At 56.9% G+C, this 22,606-nt stretch overlaps 4 protein-coding genes across 8 annotated transcripts; 2 read left to right on the forward strand and 2 right to left on the reverse strand.

The window, feature by feature from the left end:
• Window positions 1–1,667: 1,667 nt before the first annotated feature.
• On the reverse strand, window positions 1,668–3,396 carry RPL28 (ribosomal protein L28). Of its 2 annotated transcripts, none has more exons than XM_074220034.1 (5): window positions 3,314–3,396; window positions 2,885–3,010; window positions 2,686–2,809; window positions 1,945–2,063; window positions 1,668–1,803 (listed from the first exon to the last, which is right to left on the reverse strand). In XM_074220034.1, the coding sequence occupies exons 2-5, from the start codon at window positions 2,963–2,965 to the stop codon at window positions 1,714–1,716; spliced, it is 414 nt and encodes a 137-aa protein (XP_074076135.1). In that variant the 5' UTR covers window positions 2,966–3,010; window positions 3,314–3,396; the 3' UTR covers window positions 1,668–1,713. The 2 variants fall into 2 exon arrangements, with proteins under 2 accessions (XP_074076135.1, XP_074076136.1); XM_074220035.1 differs by having other exon boundaries at window positions 2,885–2,978; window positions 3,314–3,393.
• A 1,254-nt stretch (window positions 3,397–4,650) lies between these two features.
• On the forward strand, window positions 4,651–7,247 carry TMEM238 (transmembrane protein 238). 2 transcript variants are annotated; one of them, XM_074220033.1, is made up of 2 exons: window positions 4,651–5,270; window positions 7,081–7,247. In XM_074220033.1, exon 1 carries the CDS (start codon window positions 4,735–4,737, stop codon window positions 5,257–5,259), a length of 525 nt encoding a protein of 174 aa, XP_074076134.1. In that variant the 5' UTR covers window positions 4,651–4,734; the 3' UTR covers window positions 5,260–5,270; window positions 7,081–7,247. The 2 variants fall into 2 exon arrangements, with proteins under 2 accessions (XP_074076134.1, XP_074076133.1); XM_074220032.1 differs by having other exon boundaries at window positions 7,084–7,247.
• TMEM190 (transmembrane protein 190) lies at window positions 5,331–12,054 on the reverse strand. Of its 2 annotated transcripts, none has more exons than XM_074220031.1 (5): window positions 11,795–12,054; window positions 11,672–11,707; window positions 11,335–11,460; window positions 10,740–10,824; window positions 5,331–10,345 (listed from the first exon to the last, which is right to left on the reverse strand). In XM_074220031.1, the coding sequence occupies exons 1-5, from the start codon at window positions 11,850–11,852 to the stop codon at window positions 10,099–10,101; spliced, it is 552 nt and encodes a 183-aa protein (XP_074076132.1). In that variant the 5' UTR covers window positions 11,853–12,054; the 3' UTR covers window positions 5,331–10,098. The 2 variants fall into 2 exon arrangements, with proteins under 2 accessions (XP_074076132.1, XP_074076131.1); XM_074220030.1 differs by having other exon boundaries at window positions 11,633–11,707.
• Window positions 12,055–17,770: 5,716 nt separating this feature from the next.
• Window positions 17,771–22,063, forward strand: IL11 (interleukin 11). Of its 2 annotated transcripts, XM_074220037.1 has the most exons (4): window positions 18,113–18,173; window positions 20,322–20,408; window positions 20,484–20,645; window positions 21,336–22,063. In XM_074220037.1, the coding sequence occupies exons 2-4, from the start codon at window positions 20,379–20,381 to the stop codon at window positions 21,504–21,506; spliced, it is 363 nt and encodes a 120-aa protein (XP_074076138.1). In that variant the 5' UTR covers window positions 18,113–18,173; window positions 20,322–20,378; the 3' UTR covers window positions 21,507–22,063. The 2 variants fall into 2 exon arrangements, with proteins under 2 accessions (XP_074076137.1, XP_074076138.1); XM_074220036.1 differs by having other exon boundaries at window positions 17,771–18,173; window positions 20,484–21,419.
• Window positions 22,064–22,606: the final 543 nt, after the last annotated feature.

Consider the following 22,606-nt stretch of genomic DNA (forward strand, 5'->3'; position numbering starts at 1 on the left):
GGCCAGGTGGATCCCCTGCCTTCTGACCCTCCAGTGGGCTACCTGGCCAAGTAGATGGAGCAATCCGTAGGTCAGCTCTCCCAGATAGGGGAGAAGAAATTTGAGGACTTTTTCCTGGGATTCCCCCATAGCCCAAGTGCTAGTGGATGTCGCCCACCAAGATTCACACACAGGAGGCATTCAAAGCCCTTCATGCCCGCCCTCCCATCCACCAGGAGCCCTTCCCTGCATCCCCAAAGATGTCTTCTCTCCATCTACAATTCATTCTGCACCTATTTTGTTTATATGCTTTTTAGATGGAGAATCCCCAGCCCTCAGCAGTGCCTAGCGCCCAACAGGCCCCCTCCCCATAGCCGGGTTCTTCCCGCACCCCCAGGGCTTCACCCTCCTCCTGTCCGGGGTCAGGCGCTCCCCAAACAGCCATACTCGAAGGAGAAAGGTGGGGAGCTGGGACCTTCTGATGGCCCGCCCCCTTCCCCATCCCAACTACCAATCACTGGCTGGAGAGCTAGGGGCCCTCCACTAGCTTCCCCCTAGCAACAGGGGTCATTCTAGACCAATCCCCTAGCAACAGAATCCAGTCCATAGCAACCCAGACAAAAGGTACCTCTCCTTTTTCGGGCAGCAGAAGCTCCCTTCTGGGGGACCCCCTTGAACCCCACAACTATCATTTTACCGAACACTACACTCTGTGGATGGGAAACCAAAATGTGGGGGACAGATGGTTTTCCCAAGACCATAAGTGAAGCAGAACTGGAGACCCAACCCTCAAAGCTGGGCCTTGGCTCCTTCCCGCCCCCCCCCCAAGATTGTAGAGGGGGTGGACAGGTCCTTCTTTGGTTGGGTCCAAGAATAATCCCCGGATTGGCCAACCCCAGCACCAGAACAGGAGGGGGTGGGGCAGGATGGCTTAGCCTTAGCAACTGAGTCTCCTTAGCAACGGGAGACAGGTGTTCCCTAGCAACCAGCAGCAGAGCTCTCTCAACATTCCCCCATCCTTCCTGGAGCCCCAAGCTCAGGAAGACCGCAAGAGGATTACCTCCTAAACTGTGAGAGAAGTAGGGGTGGGGGTAGGGGGTTCTCTCCTAAAGCAGACCTTGTCACAGAACAGCTTCAAGGGAGCAGCTGTTCAAGCAGGGGTCTGACTGGAACCTCTCCCATCAGGTAACTTGTTCAGTCACTACATCAAGGGCCAGAAACCTCAGGTTCCAGGGAATCCTTCCCCAGGGCCCAGATTCCCAAGTGACAAAACCAAGGAGGTAGCATTTATTTGCCTAAGGTCACAGGAGGCCACCAACCCAGATAACCTGGGGCAGGGACACTCAAGCTCCCATTTTCTCACTTGTTTTCAAAAAGTAATCTAGATTTTAGTCACCCATCTAGAGAGTGAGACAGGATTTGATAATAACTCATTTTTGAGGGTCAAGAGCCTTCCCACCCATCTCACACCCTCATTTCAGAGATGGACCTGAACCCCATCCTCCATGACTAAGACCAAAGAAAACCCCTTTTCCCTGGCCCGAGAGGAGCCAGTGATTGGATGTTGGGACTCTGGACAAATTAAGGCCTGGATGGAAAGCCCTCCTTCCTGAAGTATGGACAATCATCCAAAAAAAGGGGGGGGAACCCTTCCCTTGGGGAGAAGAGGGAAAGCAAGAGGCAGCAGAGTGGTTAGGCAGTTTAACTTTATTAACCAAAGGCAGGCCTGGCACCTTAGGTGCTCTTGGGTGGGCGGGTTCGCTTCTTCTTCACCACCACAGGCTTCTGACTCCGCAGGATGGCACTGGCCCGTCGAAGAGCGGCCTAAGGAGGAAGGGGGAGGGCAGAGTTGGAGGGAGGTATCCAGATGAGACTGGGCCTTGCCACCCAGCTGATCTCAACTGCAGCACTGAGGCCCTGGCTACTGACTGTTCTCAACTTTGCCCCTTGGACCCATGCTCTCACCATGCGGAGATCTTTGCGGTATTTATTCTTGCGGATAATATGTCGGACACTGCTGAGGGTAGCCCGAGCATTTTTGTTGATTGTGGTCCTCACGTAGGAAGTGGCAGGCTTCCTCTGACCTGCAAGGGGGAAGAACGACACTCCGGGTTACCTTGATGAAGGGATGGGGGGGGGGGGTCAGACAGCCTGCTTCTATGGAATGGGTCTTACTGAGAGGGCCTCAGCACTGCCCCCCACCTCCCAGCCTCAAAAGAGGAGGCAGTTTGGTTCACATTGCAGTGGTGAAATCAGAGGCTGGGCTGGACGGAACCAGGTGCACCTGGACTGAGCCCAAGGTCAAAAACAAAGCTGCCCTTCCTCATCTGTCACCTTTGGTGTGTGGCTCACATTCATACAGATGGAAAATAAATTAGCCCTGGGTCTCAGAGGTAGGCACAAAGCTGGAGGCCCTGGCCAAGGAGGTGTGGAGCAAGTCAGACCCCGCAGGCACCTGGCTTAGAATCCCCCCTCCAACCCAGGACAGGACTCTGCTGTGGGGGAGAGCTGCAAGGGCCTCCCCGTGGCGCCCCCCATCCCCTCCCAGCACTCTCCTTTCCCAGGTCCCATTGCCTCCCCAAAGGGCCGTCCCCAGCACTAAGAGCTTCGACCAACTTGCTCAGCTGCCAGGCCCCTCCCGAGGCGGAGCCCGCGGGGCCTCCTGCACCAGGGGTCTTGGCCTCATTTTTGCGCCCCCAGACCCACCTGCCCTGCGCTTCAGCACCACCACGATGCCCTTGCCGTCGGCGGCCGGCTCGATGCCCACCGTCTTCCGGTGGATCAGCCCGTTGTAGCGGAACGAGTTCCGGGCCTTGAGGTTGTTGGGCTCCTGCGGGGGAAGGGAAGTTGGGGGTGAGGGGGCGTGGGGGCGCGGCCCGGCCCCCCCAGCGGCCCCCCGACTTACGGTGCTGTAGGTCTGCTTGTTGCGCTTGATGAGGAAGCTGGAGCAGTTCCGCAGGACCATCCACTGCAGGTGGGCGGACATGGCGGCGGCGGGGCTGGGGGGGACGCGGGGGTCAGAGTCGGGGCCCTGAGCTCGGGGAGAAACGGGGGTGAGAGTCGGGAACCCCGAGAGGCGGAAGGGTCAGAGTCGGGGCCGCGGCGGGGGGAGACTCGGGGGTCAGAGTCGGGGCCGCGGGGGGGGGATGGGGGGACGCGGGGGGCAGAGTCGGGGCCGCGGGGGGGGGGCAGAGTCGGAGCCGCGAGCGGGGGGGGCCAGAGTCGGGGCCCTGAGCTCGGGGAGAACCGGGGGTCAGAGTCGGGGCCCCTGCGCGGGGCTGCGGCGGGGCGCGGACACCGGGGGCCACGCGGGGACGGCGGCGCCCGCCATTACCTGCTCTCGCGGCGGCTCCCGGAGACGGAAAGGGAAGTGCAGGGGGCGGGGCGGAGCCTTTCATAGCCCTGCGCGTTTCCGCTTCCGCTCGGCCGCGGGCTCCGGCCCCGCCCCGCCCCGCCCCGCCCCGCCGCGCGGCGGGGACGAGCGCGGCCCCTAGGGGGCGCTGAGCCGCGGGAGCGCGGCCTCCCGGGCCTTCGCTTCCCCACTTGCAAAGTGAGGCCCGAAGGAGCCGGACTGGCGGCGGGCACCGCGCCGCCCCCGCGCGGCCCTCCCACGGCCTCTCCCCGCCCCGGGTGTCCGCGGGGCCGGGAGACGCCCAACAAATGCCCGCCGAGGGCTCTTTCCAAGCAGCCCGCACTTGTTGGGCGCCTGCTGTGTGCCAAGTGCCGGGCAGCCCCGGGACTGCCCACGCGGACAGCGGCCCCCACAGCCAGCGGAGCCTGGATAAGGGCCTCCCTGCCCGGCCCGTCCGCGCACTTATTCAGCCCGCAGCTCCGCGGCTCTGTGCCTCGGGGGAAGCAGGGCAGGGGGCCGGGCCGGGGCCGCGGGCCGGGGCCCCATCCGTGGGACGAGGGGGCAGACCCCGCGGTCTGGAGCCAGCCCCGTCCTGCGGCAGGTGGGTGCCCGCCCCGCGCCCAGGAGGCGCGCCACGCAGAGCCCTGGGCTTGGAGTCGGGGGGACTCACACACTTGGCACCGCACCCGCTAGCTGGGTGACCCTGGGCAAGTCACTGCACCCTGATGCCCTCGCACCCGGGCCATCTCCACTCAGCCTGATTCCTATCCGACCCAGACGGTCCTGGAGGAGAAAGAGAGGCTGGGGCTTGGCACAGCCCCCTCCCCCCAAAGCCACTCCACATGCTGGTCACGACATCACCTCCCCGAGGTCAGGAAGGGAGGACAGAGCCGAGGCTCTCCCAGGGCCTCTTGGGCCCTGACGTTCCTTGGCTTGAACCCTGCCCGGGCCCACGGCTTGGAGGCCAGGAGCACCAGGAGCCCAAGATGACCAGTGGGGGGGGCCTGGCCCACGCCTGTCCAGCCCCTCCAGGATGGGTGACCTCTGGAAAGGCACCGAACCTCTCGGGCCTCTGGCCTCCTCGTGGCCACCCTGGCTCCCAGAGTCCGGGACTCATCTGCTTCCCGTTTTATTAGGCCCCAGTATCTTCCTGGGCACAGTCCTTCCTCACATTCCCTCCCCCCCTCCCCCAGGCTCCCTACTTCTGCCAGCACCCTGTCCTTTGCCCTCCAGAAGCTGGGGGCCCCCTTCTCCCTCTCATCCTCGGCCTCCACCCAATCCTCAGGAAGACAAGAGGCCCGGGACTCCTGTCTCCCTCCTCCCCTAACCCCGCCCCTCGGGGCTCTCACCCCGGAACCTGTCTGACCAGTTTCCCGGGGCTCCCCCCCCAACAAGCCCTGGCCATGGCTGCCTCCTCCTCTTCCACCTCCCCAGGCCCGGGGCCCGAGGCAGCGGCTCCGGGCCCTGCGGCTCCCGCTAGCCGGCCGTCTCCAGCCTCCTCGGGCCTGGGCCGCTGCCGGGCGGCCCTGCTGCTGGCCGTGGGCCTGGACGTGGCCGGGATGGTGGCCTTGCTGACTGGAGTCTTTGCCCACCTCCAGGTCCAGGGCCGGGACTTCGGGGACCTGCTCATCTACTCGGGGGCCCTCATGGTCTTCCTCAGCCTGCTGGGCTGGATCTTCTGGTACACGGGCAACATCGAGATCTCCCGCCAGGAGCTGGAGAGGGACTATGGCCGCAGGCCGGGCACCCTGGCCCGGCTGGCCCACAAGCTGTCCAGGCGCTGGTCTGCCCAGCCCGGCCCGGGCGGAGGGGCCGGGGCCCGAGGGAGGGGCCGGGGCACCCCCAAGCACCAGGCCCAGACATCCCGCCGGGTGCGCCTACAGCTGACCCCACTGGAGGCCTCTGCAGCAGGAACGGGAATGGAGTGAGAGAGGCCCAGGTGAGATGGCCTGCACCCCCTTCTGCTGGCCTGCCACCTCTCTTCCAGCGACACCCCCTTTCTCCCACTCCTAGGCCCCCCTTTGCTTCTCCCCCAGCCCTGTTGTGGGCATTGTGGCCTGCTATGGGCAGTGTGACTCTGAGACCACCTCGTGTCCTTGGGCCCATTCTGTGACAAGAGAACGAAGAGGTTGAATTAATTACCCAGATGTCCCTTACCCTGCAACCCTGTCCTGCACTCACCTCCTCAGCAAAGGGCCCCAAGCCTCAGTGGAGCCTGAGGGCTGGGGTCCGTGGGCTCTACCAGCTCCAGCTAAACACATAACCCTTTCTCCATCCCTTCTCCCACCACCCTCTTCCACCTTCCTCTCCCCATGCCCTTTTAGGCTCCATCCTCTTCTCTCCTTCCTATCCTCCATCCTTTTCAGAATTATAGGGTTTTAGAATTGGAAGGTCATGTGCTCAGATGGGTCAAAAAAGATCCCTTACAACAATCCCCCCAATGAGGAACTGCCTCACCTTTGCTTGCATACCTCTGTTACTGGGAGCCTCACTACCCCCAAGGCAGTCCATGCCCTCTTGGGTAACACAGAAAGACTCCATTCAGTGGAGATCTTCCTCAGAAATTCTCTGCACTCCCCCCCAGCCATTACTCCTTCATTACTCCTTCTTCTTCCCTTTGGGGCCAAACAAGGCAAGCCTAATCCCTTTGCCTCACATCTGACCTTCAAAGACTCAAAGGCAGCTCTCAAGGTCTCCGTCTTCTCTTTACCAGGGTCAGCATCTCCTATTCTTTCATGGGATCCAGCCCTTCCCTAAATGGAGGAGGTCTGACAACCAAGAGTACAGCAGGCCTGCTCTCTCCTTACTCCTAGGCAATGTTACCCACTGTCTCCATAGTTGGTTGGTTGTTTTAATACTGCATCATATGGACTATATTGCACTTGCAGTCCACTAAGGCCCTCAGATCTCCACCTTATTCCTGGACAGTGTCACCCACTGTCTCTATGGTTGGTTGGTTAACACCTGTGTCACACCCATATTGCAGTTGCAGTCCACTAAGGCCCTCAGATCTCCACCATACTCCTAGACATGTCACCCACAGTCTCTATGGTTGGTTGTTTTAATACTGTATCACAAGTGGCCCATATTGCACTTGGAGTCCACTAAGGCCCTCAGATCTCATCCAAATAACTGTCTATACTAAAGAGAGAAATGAAATTTGTCTTGGAAGGTGTCAGTGACCCAACTTCAGGTATCGCAGCATAGGCTGAAAGACCGTTGGGTCGTTGTGAGGAGGATTTGGCTGTGAGTTGGAATATGTACAATATATATATATATATATATATATATATATATATATACACACACATATATATATGTATGTGTGTATATGTGTATATATATATATATATATATATATATATATATATATGTCTCCCCTTCAACCTGCACTGTTCCTAAGCATATCTTCTAGCCCCCTTTCTCCATCCTTCTATCCCCTTTTCTTTCACCCACCTCTCTTCTCTCCCCATTCTCATTCTGGATCTCCATTCTTTTCTTTCCCATCTCCCTTTTCCCCTCCAGGACCCAGAATAGAGAAGGTTTCTTGATTTATCTTAATATTTCTTGATCTATCCCCCTCTCCCCCATTTTCTCTTCCTCCATTCCATTTTTTCCCTCTCAATCACCACCTTCTTGGGAGGTTGGGGTGGGAGGGAAGGATACCAGAGGTGACATATGTGTACACATTCCTGTTCCTTGAGAGCTATGGGGCTATGACTGGTACACTCACAATGTTCTCTCTCCAGCAGGTGGCCCTACTCAAATCTGGATGGAATGGCAGAGACTGAAATGGCCCCAGTGCCAGAGAAGAACCCCCTTCCCCTCAGAGTCATGATTTCCTGTTCCTATCTCTTCCCGCCCTCTCCTCCCTCCTTCTCCATCAGCTGGTTCTGGATAAACTCTCCCATCTTGACCTGGACTCCCATGTCCTATGTTTGTACCTTTGGGCACCTTTAGGAACCCTGGGTGTGGGGGACCTCTCTCCAACTTTCAGCCCCAGGGTGACTTGGTCTTCCCTGAAACCCCAAAGACTGGGAGGTGGGGTTCCCCTAACCACTGGGCCTGGAGAGATGGAGGTACATCCAGGCCCCTTCTCTACATCTCCCTCATTCCTCTCCAGTTGGTAGACAGGAGCAGCATAGCCTATTATGGCCTGTTTTCCTTTCATCCCTTCCTCATACCCTTATTTGACTCCAAATCTTTTAAGGCCAGTCATGGCAGAGTGAAGAGATGATCAGATTTGTGTCACATGACCCAAGTCCAAATCGTGGCTCTACTATGCTGTATGTGACTAAAGACAGATCTATTTCTTTTCCTGGGTTCCCCATAGATGAAAAGAGGTCACTCCATGAGGCACCCTTGAGTGTCTTTGCATCTCCTGTCATTACTCATCAGTCTTCCTAGTGGGGTTGGTGGATGCTAGTTCAAGACCCAGAGATTCTGACATTGTGGATTGAAAATTGGAGAAAGATGATGCATGAGGAGGGTTACAAGGGACTTTGGTCCCAGATAGGATGCAAAATTCTCAAGCATGAAATTTTGAGGACAAAGAAGTGATTTCTATAAGGAAAGAAGTGCCACCTACAGAGAGATGTGGATGCTCCAGAAGCCCTTGGAAGAACAGAAAACTCTAAGAAGACATGCAAATAAGGGCATGTAACTGAAGACGGATGTCAAAAATGGGCCATGGCCCTATAAGAATGACATCAGAAGAGCAAAAGTGTCTAATGATCTGGGCTTGGAACACTACAGGCTATCTGTTCAATCGTGTCTGACTCCTCATGATTCTATTTGGGGTTTTCTGGGCAAAGATACTGGAGTGGTTCACCATTTCCCACTCCAGCCCATTTTACAGATGAGGAAATTGAGGCAAATGGGGTTAAGTGGCTTGCTCAGGGCCACACAGATAGTAAATAGATGAGGTTAGATTTGAACTCGGAAAGATGAGTCTTCCTGATTCCAGGCTCTAACCACTGTGTCACCTAGCTACTTATCCTAAAGGGGAAAAAGAAAACAAGAGACCCTGTTCAGTGTATCTAGGATGGGACTTGCCTGAGTGTATGGGTAAGAGAACGATGGACCCCTGTTTGGTTTTTTTCTTCTCTATTTTCATGAAGGAAAGCTTAAATAGTGTCAGAAGGGGGGGGAGATCCCTGAGCACTGTGGCTCAATTCCCCTCACCCAGATGAGTGACCTCTTTGGGTCATATTGCTTAGTGTCTGTCCATGATCAAAGAAGTTATCAGAGACCCAGAAAGGTGGCCCAAGTCTAGAGATGGGCAGATGCTCCCAGGTTCCCCCAAAAGAGAGGAATTCTTCAGATTCTAGGTCAGGGAGCTGAGATCTCCAGGTAAAAATTCAACTAAGTGGTGGGTTGTGAGTAACCAGCCAATTCTCAAGTCTTTCTGGTTCTGGTTCAGGTCCTTGGAAGCAGTTTGGGACTTTGGAAGCCATTCCTTGGGGGTTGGTGATGGTGATCTTCCTGTGCTACTGACCTGTCAAAAATACTGGGCCCATTTCCATGACTTGAAGAGACATTTGAGTAAGATGTCAGTTAAGTTTCATCCCCTGAAAAATGACTTGGACTCGATGATCTCCAAGGTCCTCTCCAACTCCAGATCTAGTGTTCATGGAAGGTAGTGAAATTAAATTAAATTAAATTCAAGAAGTATGTCCAAAGGAGAGCTCAAGTGAAAAGAACTTGGGAGAACATGGTGGTGTAGAGGATAAAGAGCTGTCCTTAGAGAAGACCCACCTGCTGGTGGCATGCACGGGGTTTGTGGTTCCTCTGAAACCTCTAAGTTAGAGAGCAGTCCCCCCATCTGCATCAGAGGAGGAAGTTTCCTCAGTCTCGATTTCTTTACACTAAGGAAACCACAAATCTAGTGAGGGTTGGGGCTGGAGAAGGGCAGAGAAGAAAGAAAAAGATTCAGGGTTTTAGTGGACAGCAAACACAGCAATAGAATGATATGGAAGCCATAGAAACTAGAGTAAGCTTAAGTCACATGGAGAGAGGGGCTTGGTGTCCAGACCTAGGGAGGTGAACGTCTTGTTTGTGTTTGGCCCTGGTTGGACCAGATCTGTACTATGTTCTTCCCAAGGAGTGATGACCAGAACCCCTGACTCAGTAGACTAGAGAAGGACCTGGAAATGTTTAACCCAGAGTAAAGGAGGCTAAGTTCAAGTATTTGAAGGAATAGGAATTCTCCCAATTCTCCCAAAAGGGAGAACCCAAGCAGTGGATGAAAGTCCCAGAAAAAAAGATTTCCACTTCTAAGAGTGGGGTTGCACCAGAGAAATTGAGTTCCATCGGGACAACGTGAGATCTTTTTCCCAAGGAGGTTCCAGGCAAGATCTAGATGTCCATATGGAGGGTAAGTTGTAAAAATTATTCTTGTTTAGATCAGGGATGGGTTGGACTAGACCCCTAGGAGGTCTCAGGGAGTCCTCAGCCAGTGCTCTTGGCATTCCCTCTCACCCATTTGCCCCAATCCTGGGGATGCCCAATTACTGAGGAGACCATTCCCCAGAACAGTGGGGTCTAGGGAGGGCCAAGGAGCATCTTCTACTGCCTCCATGTCCTTTCCTGCATCATTTCCAGTCTACAAGACCCTTCCATAGCTCTGGAGCTAACTGAGATCAAGGGAGGTCATCTCCTTCAAGTCCCATGCGATACCGACAAGCCTAGCCTCACAAGGTTCAGACCAAAAATGAAGGCAAGGGTGGCTTTGCCCAAGGCGATATTTTTTCAGGGGTAGGGTGCCTCTATTTTCCATCCTCCTCCTCTTCTTCATCCTCTTCCTCTGTTTCCTTGGGGACTCCCATGGCTATGGTGGCATCTCTGCCACACTGCTGAGGGCAACCTCCATCTTCTTTTAGAAGAGGAGAGTTCTCTTGATTCTTGAAGGAAAAGTAATTAGAGCTGAAAATGAATCTCCTGCAGATACTCTTGATATTTCTGAGGCTGCTTGGGATCTTCAAATTCTTGCCTAGGCCCCGATGTCGGACCCACCTGGATGAGATGATTGGATACTCAATCAATCAATCAGCTAGCCAGATGGATCCCATTGCTACTGTCCTTGCTAATTTACAAAATGAATTCATTACTATTCCCATTTCACAGAGGGAAGGATTGAGATCAGAAAGGGATCATAGGGTGGTAGTATCGCAGATGGAGAGCCAGAAGAGAATTCCAAGGCCATTGAGAAGGACAGAATCAGAGTCTGGCCAAAGTGAAGGCAGCCTTAGAGTCCATGCACCCCTCTTTTTATGAGGAGCAAAGCTGAGGTGCCCAGAGGAAAAGAAGGGGCTTGTCCAAAGTGAAGAAAGGAGTTGGAATTGTTCCCCAGGTCACCTGGCTGCAAACCCACTCCCTTTGCACTCAAGCCCCAAATCTGGCCCCTCACCAGAAGGCACAGATGAGAATGATGAGCACGACCAGGCCAAAACACGTTACACTTAAGGTCCAGAGGTGCCTTTTTCGCATGTTCTCTGGAAAAGACAAGGCAGGTGGAGAGAGGTGCCAGACCCAGCTGTCTGGGACCCCTCAACCACTTCTGCATCTGGGGACCCAACCACAGATGCCTAGGGGACCCAGCCCTGCTAAGTCTGGGGATGTCAGCCCCCCACCCCTGGTTCCTTTGGAAGATACCAGTCTGTTTACCTGAGGGTCTCAGGCCTCCAGATTCCCTTGGGGGTCGGAATGACTCAATTTCTTTAGCCTGGGAGACTCAGACCTCCAGGTCCCCCTGGGGGTTCTCAAGTCCCCTTGGCTACCAGTGAAGACCCAACTCATCTAGCCTGGGGAGGGATGGTCTCAAGTCTCAAGATTCTCCTCTCCTTTCCCTTGGCTTCCTAGCCACCTGCATACTTGAGGAGCTCCACACCTAACCCTTTTCTCCTCTCCACGTGGGGAACTCAGAAATCTAGGCTTCCCAGTATGAAAAGATTCAGACCCCCCATTGCCCAGACTACAGCAAGCCTGAGAACAAGTTCCCTTACCATCTGGTCTCTGGTGGTAACACAACCCTTCCTTATAACAGCATCGAAGTCGAAGGCAGAAGGTAGGGTCCTCTATGGCCGCCTGGCCCCCACATGCTTCCCTGAACCACACTTCTCCTTTGCAGCCTAGGAGAGAGGATGGGAACCAAATCCCTAGATCCCTCCTCCCATTGGGAGTCAGGGGTCCTGAGCCCCAGCACCCTCTGCATCAGGAATCATGGCCAGAGTCATTCTTGGGGGCCCTCCAGCCCACTGGGGACCCCCAACCCTCCCCCCCTCAAGGACCTGATAGATATACATTCCACACAGCCTGCTCTTCCCTCAGGATTCAACTCACTCCACGGGTAGAAAAAGCGTTGGATTCCATTCCCATCTGGAAGAAAAGAGGGGAACTTTTGGGGGGAGGCAGAGCTAGGAACCCCCAAGCCTCTAACCTCCCCTTCTCGCTCCCTGTCCTCACCAGTTCTGCCCAACTCCAGCAGCAGGAAGCTGAGGGTGAGGATGACAGCAGCCAACATGATGCCCCCAGAATCCCTCAGCTCAGACTCTACCTCCTCTGACCTCTGGGGGTCTCTGGGGATCCTTCCCTGTGGTAACCTCAGCAACTAGCCCTACCCCACCCCAGGTCCCAAGAGTCTAGAATCCTATTGATAGGGTGGGTCTCTCCATGGCTACCAGTGTCACTGGATAGGGGGAGGCTTTGGGGGCTCAGTCCCCCAACCTCACCTAATTAGAGGCTGTGCTTCATCCTAAGTTCCATGGCCTCCTGGGCTGTGCCCCAGCTCTGGAACATACTCCATCCTGGCCACCAGCTCTTGGAATGGCAAGCTTCTTCCAAATTCTGCCCCTCCCTGAAGCCTTTCCTCCCTGGGAGCCCCCAGTGGGGGGGGGGGAATGACCTTGTCTTTAGGAACAGAGGTTTGAGATTAGCACTGTCCAGATGAGGAGACTGAAGCTAAGAGAAGGGATTTGGCCAGGGCCTCAGAACCAATAGTATGTGGCAGAAGCTGGATTTGAACTTGGGCCTCTTGCCTTTGTCCCCTGATGCATCTCTCCTTAACCATAGGTCTCCAGCTTTCTGAGGGCAGTGACTGTTGAATTTTCCCCTTCCACCCCCACCCCCACAGTGGTGATTGAGAAGCACTCCTTACCCAAATGGAGTTTGGAGAATGACCCAGGTGTGGGGCAACCTCAATGGCAGCAGGGAGCCAGGAGCCTTTAGGGAAGAGGGCACTAGACATGTGGGATGCCTGGGTGGGTCTCTGAGACAGAGGGTTGAGGGATTAGAGACCCCGATTCCTTGAGGAAAGGGGATAAGGGTCCAGATTAGGTCCTTGAGGATGCTGGGATCCGCAAGAGAGAAGGAGACTCAGGAAATAAGAGTTAAGCATCCTTGAGGGAGGGGCAGGCTGGGGGCTCAGGATGCCTGGGTCCCTGAGAAAGGAAAGGATTTGGGGAATCAGAATGCCTGTGTCTTTGAGGGAGTGTGTGTGTGGGGGAGACTGGAACATCAGCATGGCTTGATCCCCAAATCTAGGAATTGGGACTCTTGGGTTCCAAGGGAGAAGAGGGTCGGGGGTTCCAGATCCTTGGGCATTTTGAGGGACTGGACACAGAGGGGAGGGCTGGGGACTCAGGATGCCTGGGTTCCTGAGAAAGGAAAGGACTTGGAAATCAGAATGCCTGGGTCTTTGAGGGAGTGGGGGGGGGGCTGGAACATCAGCATGGCTTGATCCCCAAATCTAGGAATTGGGACTCTTGGGTTCCCAAGGGAGAAGAGGGTCAGGGGTTCCAGATCCTTGGGCATTTTGAGGGACTGGATGCCTGGGCTTCCAGATTGCCCATCCCAGAAAAGATGAGGAATCCGGAAGACACCTGGGCTGGTTGAGTGTGAATGGGGAGGTGAGACTGTGGGGATAAACATGTGGGCTGAGGGGCCAGAATCTCCGTCAGAGATGACACAGGTCAGGTGGGAGGGGGCTGGGGGGGGTCATTGGTCAGGCTGGGAAGGAGCTAGGAGCTGGCCTCAGCCCTGGCCGCTGCGCTTCCTGTGTCAACATCCTAGCGGGCCAACTTCCCATTCCTCGCATTCTTTTCAGATCAATGAGGGGGTGGGGGGCTGGGGGCGGGCTCCCTGTGGGGCTGGGCCCTCCGTCACTGACCCACACCACTAATGACAGGCTGCAACTGCTCCTGCGGCTGCCGGCCCGTCACCCTCTCCTTGGGCCAGACGGCCCCCCGCAGCCTGGGCCGGGCAGACACCACCACACCATGGGGCCGCCTGTGAGCTGAGCTCACAGACCACCCCACCTAGGGAGCCCCCCAGACCACCCCGCCACCCGCCCGCCTTCCTGTCTCCCTGGGGCTCTGCCCCACTCCCTGGCTGCTCATTCGTTCCCTTTGTCCCTGACTGAGCTTTCTCCCTTCCCTTGAGCCCTTGATCTGGTCCATCCTTCCCATTTCCTGAAAATGGTACCCAGGCCATTCCCTCTCCAGCCCTAGGCTTCGGGTCAGGAGCTTTGGCTTCCACTTGGTGATCCTACAGGAGCCCCTCCACCCACCCTCAGGAAAGTGAAGTCTTTGAGTGGCATCTCAGTCCCCCCCCATCCCCCCCCCCCCCACCCCCCCGTCAAATGGTCCCATGGGATTCATTGATGTGTAAGCATTGTCCTGTCTCTGTCTGAGATCTCCCCTTACCCTTCCTCCAGGGAATGGTGCCAAGTCTCTGATCACTGATCCTCCCCCTCCCCAGACCTTGCCGGCTTCCCCTTTCCCAGTCTTATGAATACCAGTGCCATGTGGTCCCCAAGTGTTGGGGTTTAGGGTTCAGAAACCTAGGTCCCTCAACAACTGAGGATTCTGTTCTTCCCCTCCCCCTTGTTGGTGAATCCCCCTGCCCCTGGGCCTGAGTCACTTTGCCTACTGACCTGGGGTGGAGGTGGGGGGGATGATATCTATGTCAGAGCTGATGCAGCCTCTGGCCCCCCACACTGAGTCACCCACCGGAAACTACCCCCAAGGGTTGGAGACCAGGAGGCTGGTGGTCAGCACCGGGGGTTCTCCCCGTCTGCCTCGGTTTCCCTTTGTAGTTGGCAAGGTAGGGAGGACTTGATCACCTGACCTATGAGATCATGTCCCATGCTGGGGTTCCCTGATGTCATCTTCCTCAGGACCCCCCACAAGGGACATTGCCAGTCAATCCCTCCCCCTCCCCCATGCTCTCCACCAGATGACCCATCAGAGGTTAGGTAGGACTGGACAACGGGGGGGGGGGACACACAAACAACTCCATCCAGCCCCCTCCCCAGTTCTGGCAAACAGACTCCCTTTCTTTTTCCTTGACTCTCTGGGTTGGTCTCTCCATCACCCTTCCAGTGCTTCTGTCTCCCTGACTTCTTTTGGCCACCTGGTCTCTCTGGGTTGGACTCAGACTGTTTGCTGTCTTGGGTCCTCCAAGACAGTGCCATCTCTCTGGGACTTCAAATCCACCAGTCTCCCTTCAGCCACCTCTGAAGCCCTCATCTTTCCTTTCTTGGCTTCTCTTCATCAGTCTCAGGATTCCCAGGCTCTCTGTCTCTCTTCATTTCTCTCAGCCACTCCATCTATAGTTCCCAGTTTCTCTTTTTTGTCTCCATCTCACTGTCCCTGCCCTTTCTTGGAGGGATTGTCTTAGGCCCCCACTGACTAGGTGGTGTTTATCTCTTGGTCCCCATCTCATTTCTCATTTTCCATCTCTGAGGGGTTTCTCTTCTGTTATTTCTCTTCCATAGTGTCTCTGACTCTGTCTCTTGGTCTCTCTGTGTCTCTGTCTCCGTCTCCGTCTCTCTCTCTCTCTCTCTCTCTCTCTCTCTCTCTCTCTCTCTCTCTCTCTCCCTGTTTCTATTTCTGTTTCTGTCTCTCTCTGCCTTCGACTGTTTTGGTTCTACTGTTTGCCTCTCATTTAGTCTGTCCATCTCTGAACATCTCCAAGTATACCAAGGTCTTTCTATCTCCTCACTGTTTCCAGGCCTCTAAGTCTTCCCCATCCCTTCTCCAGCTCAGTGTCTTCACACCCCCGTGCGTCTCCTGGTCTCTGGTCCCGACCCTATGTCTCCACTTGGGCTGGCTCTACCTCCTCTCTGTCTCTGCCAGTCCTGGGCACCTGTGGATTCTGGCCTCAGTTTCCAAGTCTGCCTCTTCTTCTCTCTTCACTTCAGTCTCAGCCCTGCTATCTCTGTCTCACCTTTGCTGGCAATGACTCCTAGACTCTGTGTCTTTCTCAGTGTCTGTCTCTTTCCTTCCCATTCCCCTCCTGCCTCAGTCTTCTCGGGTCTGTTCTTTCCAATGTGTCTGGGCAGCTCCCTCCCTCCCATTTCCAGCTCCATATCATGTCTCAGTGTGTCTTTGCCTCTAGTCTCCTCACTGTCTCTGGCTTGGGGGTGGGAGGGAGGGAATGAGGATGAGCTCAGTGGGTCCCCTTTGGGCCCCCCATGTATCACAGCTCAGCCTCCCCCCTTCCCCCTCCTTCCCCTGCTCCTGCTCAGGCCGGGCCGGGGCTGGGGCTGGGGAGAGTGAGTCAGGATGTGTCAGGCTCCCCTCCCTCCCCCCCCTTCCCTCCCCTCCCGGGCGGGCGGTGGCTGGGCCCTGGCCCCTGCCCCAGCCCCTACCCGGCTCAGCCTGGTCCCAGCCCCCTATATAACCCCCCGGCCTCACTCACATACTCCTTTACTCCCCAACTCTCTCTCTTTCCCTCTCTCACACTCCTCTCTCTTTCTCTTTCTCTCACAAACACACACTCTCTCTCTCTCTCTCTCTCTCTCTCTCTCTCTCTCTCTCTCTCTCTCTCTCTCTCTCTCTCTCTCTCTCTCTCTCCCTCTCTCCCTCTCCCCCTCTCTCTGTCTCTGTCTCTCTCTGTCTGTCTGTCTCTCTCTCTCTCTCTCTCTCTCTCTCACACACACACACACACACACACACACACACACACAGAGGCAATCCAACCCAACACGCTGCCACATGTCTCCCCCCACCTCGATCTGGCCTGCCTGACCCCAGGGTCCCCTGATCCCAAAGTGAGGCTCACTGGGCTGACCTGGCCTGGGAGGGGTTAAGACCAAGATACCCCCTCCCCAGCCGTCCCTGGGGACGGAGCCCGGAGCCCAAGCCCAGCCTGAGTGTGGGGATATGGACAGTAAGTTCCCTCAAGTTCATAGGGAGTGGGGCAGGGGGGAGAGGGAGGGACCCTGGGCAGAGGGTGGGAAGCATCAAAGGGAGGGAGTCAGAGAGGGGTGGAGAGAGACAGGCTCAAGGGAACTGAATGAACGAGAGAAGAGTGAGACTAGAGGCAGGGAGACGACCACAGAAAGGTGAGAAAAGTAGAGAGGGAGAGAGAAACTGAGACCCAGAGAGACAGAGAGGAGCCTGGGGGACAGGGAGACAGCTAGAGAAAGGTCAAAGAAGTGGAAGGTTGGATGGGAGTCAGAGAGGGAGAGACAGAAACAGAGAGGAGGGACACCGAGGAACCTGGGGGACAGGGAGGCAGCTAGAGAAAGGTGAAAGAGTGGGAGCAGGCCAGGGAGAGAGACTGAGACACAGGAACCTGGGGGACAGGGAGGCAGCTAGAGAAAGGTGAAAGAAGTGGAAGGCTGGAAGGGAGCAGAGAGACAGGCAAGTGGGGGACAGAAGATGGAGAGAGGGAGTGAAAATGAGGTGAGGAGACCCCGAGAGAGAGCAGAGGCCAGAAGAGGCGGGCAAGGGGTCAGTGAGGGAGCAGAGTCAGAGAGGGACAAAGAGAGACTCAAGGAGGCCCAGCCAGAAGGACCCAAAGATAAAGCACAGACTCTGGGTGACAGGGAAAGGGGAGGAGATGGGAGGAGAAGGAGGCTGGGCTGTGGGGGAGCCTCTGATTGGCTGCATTGGGCAGGAGGAGGTGGGGGCTCCCCCGGGGCTGAGCCTAGGGCTAGGGAAGGGGATGGGGGGCAGCGGCCCAGGCTCTGTTTGGGTCCCAGCCTCTCCGGCGCTCTGTCTCCCGCAGCCTCTGGGGGACCCCGGCCCCTGGCTCCCCGGGTGTGTCCCAGTGGCTTCTCCCTCGGTGTGACCCTGGCCCCCCCCCAGCAGCTGGGCCTGGTGCCCCCGTGCCCTGTCCCTGGGGCGGGGGTCCGTCCCGCCGGGTCGGACGGTGCCCGCTGCCTCCGCTCTCCCTCCCTCCGCAGCCCTCTCTCTGTCCCCACGTCCCCGCCTCTGGGCACCTCTCCCAGCTCCGTCTGCTCACGGTCCTGCTCTCGGGGGGCGGGGGGTTGGGGAGGGGGCGGGGGGGGCCGGCGGGCCCCGGCAGACCTGGCCCCCGGCGGGCGCTCCCCGCTGCTCCGGGCTTCTGGGGGGGCAGGGGGCGTGGGTGTCTGCAGATGGGGGGGCGGGGGGCAGGTCGTGGCCTGCGCCTCCCCCCCCACTAGGGCCGGGATTCCGGCGTCCGGGGGCGGAGGGAGACGCCCGGCCCGTCTGCTCGCCCCGGGCCGCGTCTGCTCGGCTGGGCGGGGCCCCTGCCTTCCCGGGAGGAGGGGGGGCAGCCGGCTCCCCGGGCCGCCCCCTCGGGGCCCCAGCTCCCCGCTCCCCGCAGGCCCCGGCCCGGGCCCCGCTCTGCCTCCCCCCGTCTCTTCCCGCTCCCCCCAGGGCTGTGCCGCCTGGTCCTGGCCGTGCTGAGCCTGTGGCCCCCCCGCGCTGGGGCCTCGGCGCCCCCGCTGCCCCCCGGGCCGCCCCGCGCCGCCCCGCTCCCGGGCCCCGGGGAGTCCCGAGCCGAGCTGGACAGCGCCGTGCTCCTGACCCGGGGGCTGCTGCGAGACACCCGGCAGCTGGCCGCCCAGCTGGTGAGCCCCCCACCCACCCCCACCCCAGGAGGGAGAGATGGGGGGAGAGGGGAGACAGGGAGAGACGGAGAGACAGACAGAGGGACACGGAGACAGACAGAGAGACAGAGAGAGGCAGAGAGAGAGACAGAGACAAGAGACAGAGAGAGACAGAGAGAGAGACAGAGAGAAGAGACAGAGAGGAAGAGAGAGAGACAGAGACAGAGAGAGGCAGAGAGAGAGACAGAGAGAAGAGACAGAGAGAGACAGAGACAAGAGACAGAGAGAGAGACAGAGACAAGAGACAGAGAGAGAGACAGAGAGAGGCAGAGAGAGAGACAGAGACAAGAGACAGAGAGAGACAGAGACAGAGAGAGGCAGAGAGAGAGACAGAGACAAGAGACAGAGAGAGAGACAGAGAGAGGCAGAGAGAGAGACAGAGAGAGACAGAGACAGAGAGAGGAAGAGAGAGAGACAGAGACAGAGAGAGGCAGAGAGAGAGACAGAAGAGACAGAGAGAGACAGAGACAAGAGACAGAGAGAGACAGAGACAGAGAGAGGAAGAGAGAGAGACAGAGACAGAGAGAGGCAGAGAGAGAGACAGAGACAAGAGACAGAGAGAGACAGAGACAGAGAGAGGCAGAGAGAGAGACAGAGACAAGAGACAGAGAGAGACAGAGACAAGAGACAGAGAGAGAGACAGAGAGAGGCAGAGAGAGAGACAGAGAGAAGAGACAGAGAGAGGAAGAGAGAGAGACAGAGACAGAGAGAGGCAGAGAGAGAGACAGAGAGAAGAGACAGAGAGAGACAGAGACAAGAGACAGAGAGAGACAGAGACAAGAGACAGAGAGAGGCAGAGAGAGAGACAGAGACAAGAGACAGAGAGAGACAGAGACAAGAGACAGAGAGAGAGACAGAGAGAGGCAGAGAGAGAGAGAAGAGACAGAGAGAGACAGAGAGAGACGAGAGAGGAAGAGAGAAGAGACAGAGAGAGACAGAGACAAGAGACAGAGAGAGAGACAGAGAGAGGAAGAGAGAAGAAAGAGACAGAGACAGAGAGAGACAGACAGAGGGAGACAGAGACAGAGACAGAGAGAGAGAGAGGAAGAGAGAAGAGACAGAGACAGAGGGAGAGAGACAGAGACAGAGGGAGAGACAAGAGAGAGAGAGAGAAACAGAGACAGACAGGAAGAGAGGAGAGAGAGAGGCAGAGAGGGAGAGAGAAACAGAGACAGGGAAGCAGGGACAGAGGGACAGAGAGAGACAGAGACAGAGACAGAGAAACAGAGAGATACAGAAACAGAAACAGAGACAAAGAGATAGACATGGAGCGAGGAGAGAGAGTGAGGGGGAAACATAAAGAGACAAACAGACAGACACAGAGATAGACAAACAGAAACAGACAGACAAGGCAGAGAAAGAGACAGACAGTGAGAGGGAGAGAAGAGGGAGGAGAGAGAAAAAGAGGGAAGGAGGGAGGGAGCAAGGGGAAAGAGCAAGAGAAGAGAATCGGAAGGGAGAGAGGAGAGCAGATAGACACAGAGAAAGAGGGAGGGGGAGAGGAAGGGGGAGGGGGAGAGAGTGGTATCCCAGGGACAAGAGTTAGACAGAAACAGGTTGCCAGGGAAACACTCAAGGACAAGAGGCAGACCGAGGTGGAGAGAGAGAGAGAGAGAGAGAGAGAGAGAGAGAGAGAGAGACAAGAGACAGAGAGAGAAGAGGACGATGGGAAGCCAGTGAGCTACGCAGGTGGGTGAGGAACTGCTGAGGGTCCCGGCTGAAGACCCCAAGGTGGCTGGCTGGTGGCTGGTGGCTGGCAGAGGACAGAGACAAGCGAGGAGAGCTTCAAAAGCAGGGAGAGACAGAGAAGATGAGTGGGGGGGGGGAGTGGACAAAAAGATGGGGGTTGGGGGAAGAGCCGGGAGAATTCAGAGCCAGAGCCAGAGCCAGACTGAAACCAGGGGAGGGCAGAGAGATGGAGGAAAAGAAGAGATTCAAGATTCAATGGGGGGGGGGGGGGGGGGCAGGGGAGGAAGAGAGCCATCCGTTCCAAACCAGCGGGAGGCAGAGACTGACACTGAAAGGCAGGAGGCCGGGGGGTCCTGAATCCTGGATGAGGAGGGAGTGGGTCTGGAAGGATCCCCTCCTTATTTCCTTCCTCCCCCCCAGAAAGCCAAGTTCCCAGCAGAGGGAGATCACAGCTTGGATTCCTTGCCGACCCCTGGGATGAGCTTTGGGGCAATGGGTGCCCTTCAGGTGAGTGGGTTCAAATGGAGGGGAGGGTGGTTGGGGCCAGGGTAAGGGGGGCTGACGGTGTGTCCCCTCTGCCAGCTCCCCAGTGTGCTGACCCGCCTGCGAACCGACCTCCTCTGCTACCTCTGGCATGTACACTGGCTCCGCCGCGCGGGGGGCCCGGCCCTTCGGAGCCTGGACCCAGAACTGGGAGCTCTCCAAGTGAGGTTGGACCGGCTGCTCAAGAGACTGCAAGTCCTGGTAGGACCCAGGGAACTCCCAAGGCAGTCAGTCCCCTTGGTACCTAGAGGCAGAGACAGAGGCCCCAGGAACCTGGCTCAGGTTCAAAGAGCCCCCCAGTCCCGGCCCAAAGCCCCTGAAGCCACAGGACCTGAGACCATGCCCCTCCCCCGCCCCAGGGACCCTCATCTCAGGCCTGAGACCATTGGCCCTAGAACTGCTAGCAAGGACCCGAGATGGCTGACCCTGGAGACCCTCATTCCAGAGTCCACTGGCTCACCCTTAGTCCCAAGAATCTTCTCAGTCCCTGAGAAAATACCCCCTGGAGAGCATGAATCCCGGGATGCCCACCTTGAGCCCCCAAACCATGGACCTGTGGATCTCTGGACCCTGACTAAGGGACCAAAGAAAGTGACCTCAGGGTCTGAGACCCTCTGCTGGGAAGGTGGGAACCTCTAGGCCAGGATAGGAAGGCATAAACCTAGAACCCTGTTCCCCCTCCCCCACCTTTCTGGATCTTGAAACCATAGCCCCCGGGACTCTCATCCTTGAAAGTATCATTACCCCTACCCCAGGAGACTGAGAGTACATCCTGTCATTCCTCACCCAGAACCCAGGAAATGTGTCCTGAGGTTCCTTCCATCCCAGGGCCCCACCCCAAACCTATCCCTGGCTGCTGGCTCACTGACCCCTGTCCATTCTTCTTCACAGATGGCTCGTTTCTCTCTGCCCAAGCCTCCACCGGAGGCCCCAGCCCCACCTCTGGCCCCACCAGGGTCAACCTGGGGTGGGATCCAGGCAGCCCATGCTGTGCTGGGGGGGCTGCACCTCACCCTGGACTGGGCCGTGAGGGGTTTGCTGCTGCTGAAGGCTCGGCTCTGACCTCCCCCAAAGGACCAGAAGTTTGGGCCCTGAGGTGGAGGCCTGGGTCCTTGGCCTGCCTCCTTTCATACCCTTTTTAATTTATTTATTTATTGGGGGTTCAGAGAGTGGGATCCCAAGGAAGCCTGAGGCTAGTCAGCTAGGCCCATATGCACTGGGCCCCTCAGAGTAGCCCCACCTCCCCTTTCTGCCCCTTCCCACCCCAACTACAGTACCTTGGACAGCAACGTCTTCTATTTATAGCTATTTATTGGGGGGGGTGCTGGTCTGGATGCTGGAGCCCCTGAGTGGGCAGAGCTCCCATGTCTCCGTGGCTGAGAGAAGACAGCCTCCCCTCTCTGGTCTCCTGTTCCTTGCCCACCTCTAAGTTATTTAAATTATCATTTTAATGTGGGCCCATGATGGCACCTCCGACCAGCCCTGGCCCGAACTTTGGTACCTATTTATTGTAGTTATTTCTCTTTGTGTTTTGTACAAAAGAAATGTAAGAGATAAAAGTTGGATCAATAAAAATTGGCATCTTCTCTCCAGGTTGAGGAATTGGGTGGGATGCCATCCATCGGGGCCAAGGGTGCTTGGGGCGGGGGTCAACACAGTGGGAAGGGGGAGAAGACAAAGCAGATTGGGGAGGGGGTAGAACAGCAGATGCAAAGAGGGTGAAGCAGACATGGGGGCCCCTTTCTCTGACATCATTCTCCAGGCCTGGCCCAAATGCTCCTCAGGGACTAAGCCAAAAGGCCCTCAGGTCAATGGGCCTGGGTATGGCTTCAAGGACTCTGAGGGAGATGCTGGGTGGGCAGGAATGAGTTCTTACTCCAATGGTGGGTGGGAGAGGAGGGCTTGCCTGGGAAGGGTCCCACTGTTGGGCCATCTGCAGAGAATAGAGGCAAAATGTGAATCGATGTCTCCAAATCCAGGACCCTTGGCCTAATACTGGCAGTTGTTGGGGGGGGGGGGATGGAGAATTGGGAGCTGACCACCAGGGACAAGTACCAGAGTCCCCAAGAGGATGAGGAGGGAAGAGAGCCCAGGGGGGATTTGGCACTGAAGAGCCAAAGATTTGGAGGCTCTTCCCAGAGGCCTCCCCTGGAATGCTCACC

Source organism: Macrotis lagotis, chromosome 1, assembly GCF_037893015.1.
Source record: "Macrotis lagotis isolate mMagLag1 chromosome 1, bilby.v1.9.chrom.fasta, whole genome shotgun sequence".
NCBI classification, from domain to species: domain Eukaryota; kingdom Metazoa; phylum Chordata; class Mammalia; order Peramelemorphia; family Peramelidae; genus Macrotis; species Macrotis lagotis.

What these genes read in the sequence shown, in the direction of transcription:
- IL11 (XM_074220036.1), top strand. Translation starts at nt 20,379, where the DNA reads ATGAGCTTTGGGGCAATGGGTGCCCTTCAG. An exon ending in GGGCAATGGGTGCCCTTCAG is followed by an intron (nt 20,409 to 20,483) that starts GTGAGTGGGTTC and finishes CCCCTCTGCCAG; the next exon opens with CTCCCCAGTGTGCTGACCCG.
- TMEM190 (XM_074220030.1), bottom strand. Translation starts at nt 11,852, where the DNA reads ATGTTGGCTGCTGTCATCCTCACCCTCAGCTTCCTGCTGCTGGAGTTG. An exon ending in GCTGGAGTTGGGCAGAACTG is followed by an intron (nt 11,708 to 11,794) that starts GTGAGGACAGGG and finishes CTTTTCTTCCAG; the next exon opens with ATGGGAATGGAATCCAACGC. An exon ending in AAGAGCAGGCTGTGTGGAAT is followed by an intron (nt 11,461 to 11,632) that starts GTATATCTATCA and finishes CCTCTCTCCTAG; the next exon opens with GCTGCAAAGGAGAAGTGTGG.
- RPL28 (XM_074220034.1), bottom strand. Translation starts at nt 2,965, where the DNA reads ATGTCCGCCCACCTGCAGTGGATGGTCCTGCGGAACTGCTCCAGCTTC. An exon ending in GGTGCTGAAGCGCAGGGCAG is followed by an intron (nt 2,064 to 2,685) that starts GTGGGTCTGGGG and finishes TCCCCCTTGCAG; the next exon opens with GTCAGAGGAAGCCTGCCACT. An exon ending in ACCGCAAAGATCTCCGCATG is followed by an intron (nt 1,804 to 1,944) that starts GTGAGAGCATGG and finishes CTTCCTCCTTAG; the next exon opens with GCCGCTCTTCGACGGGCCAG.
- TMEM238 (XM_074220033.1), top strand. Translation starts at nt 4,735, where the DNA reads ATGGCTGCCTCCTCCTCTTCCACCTCCCCAGGCCCGGGGCCCGAGGCA.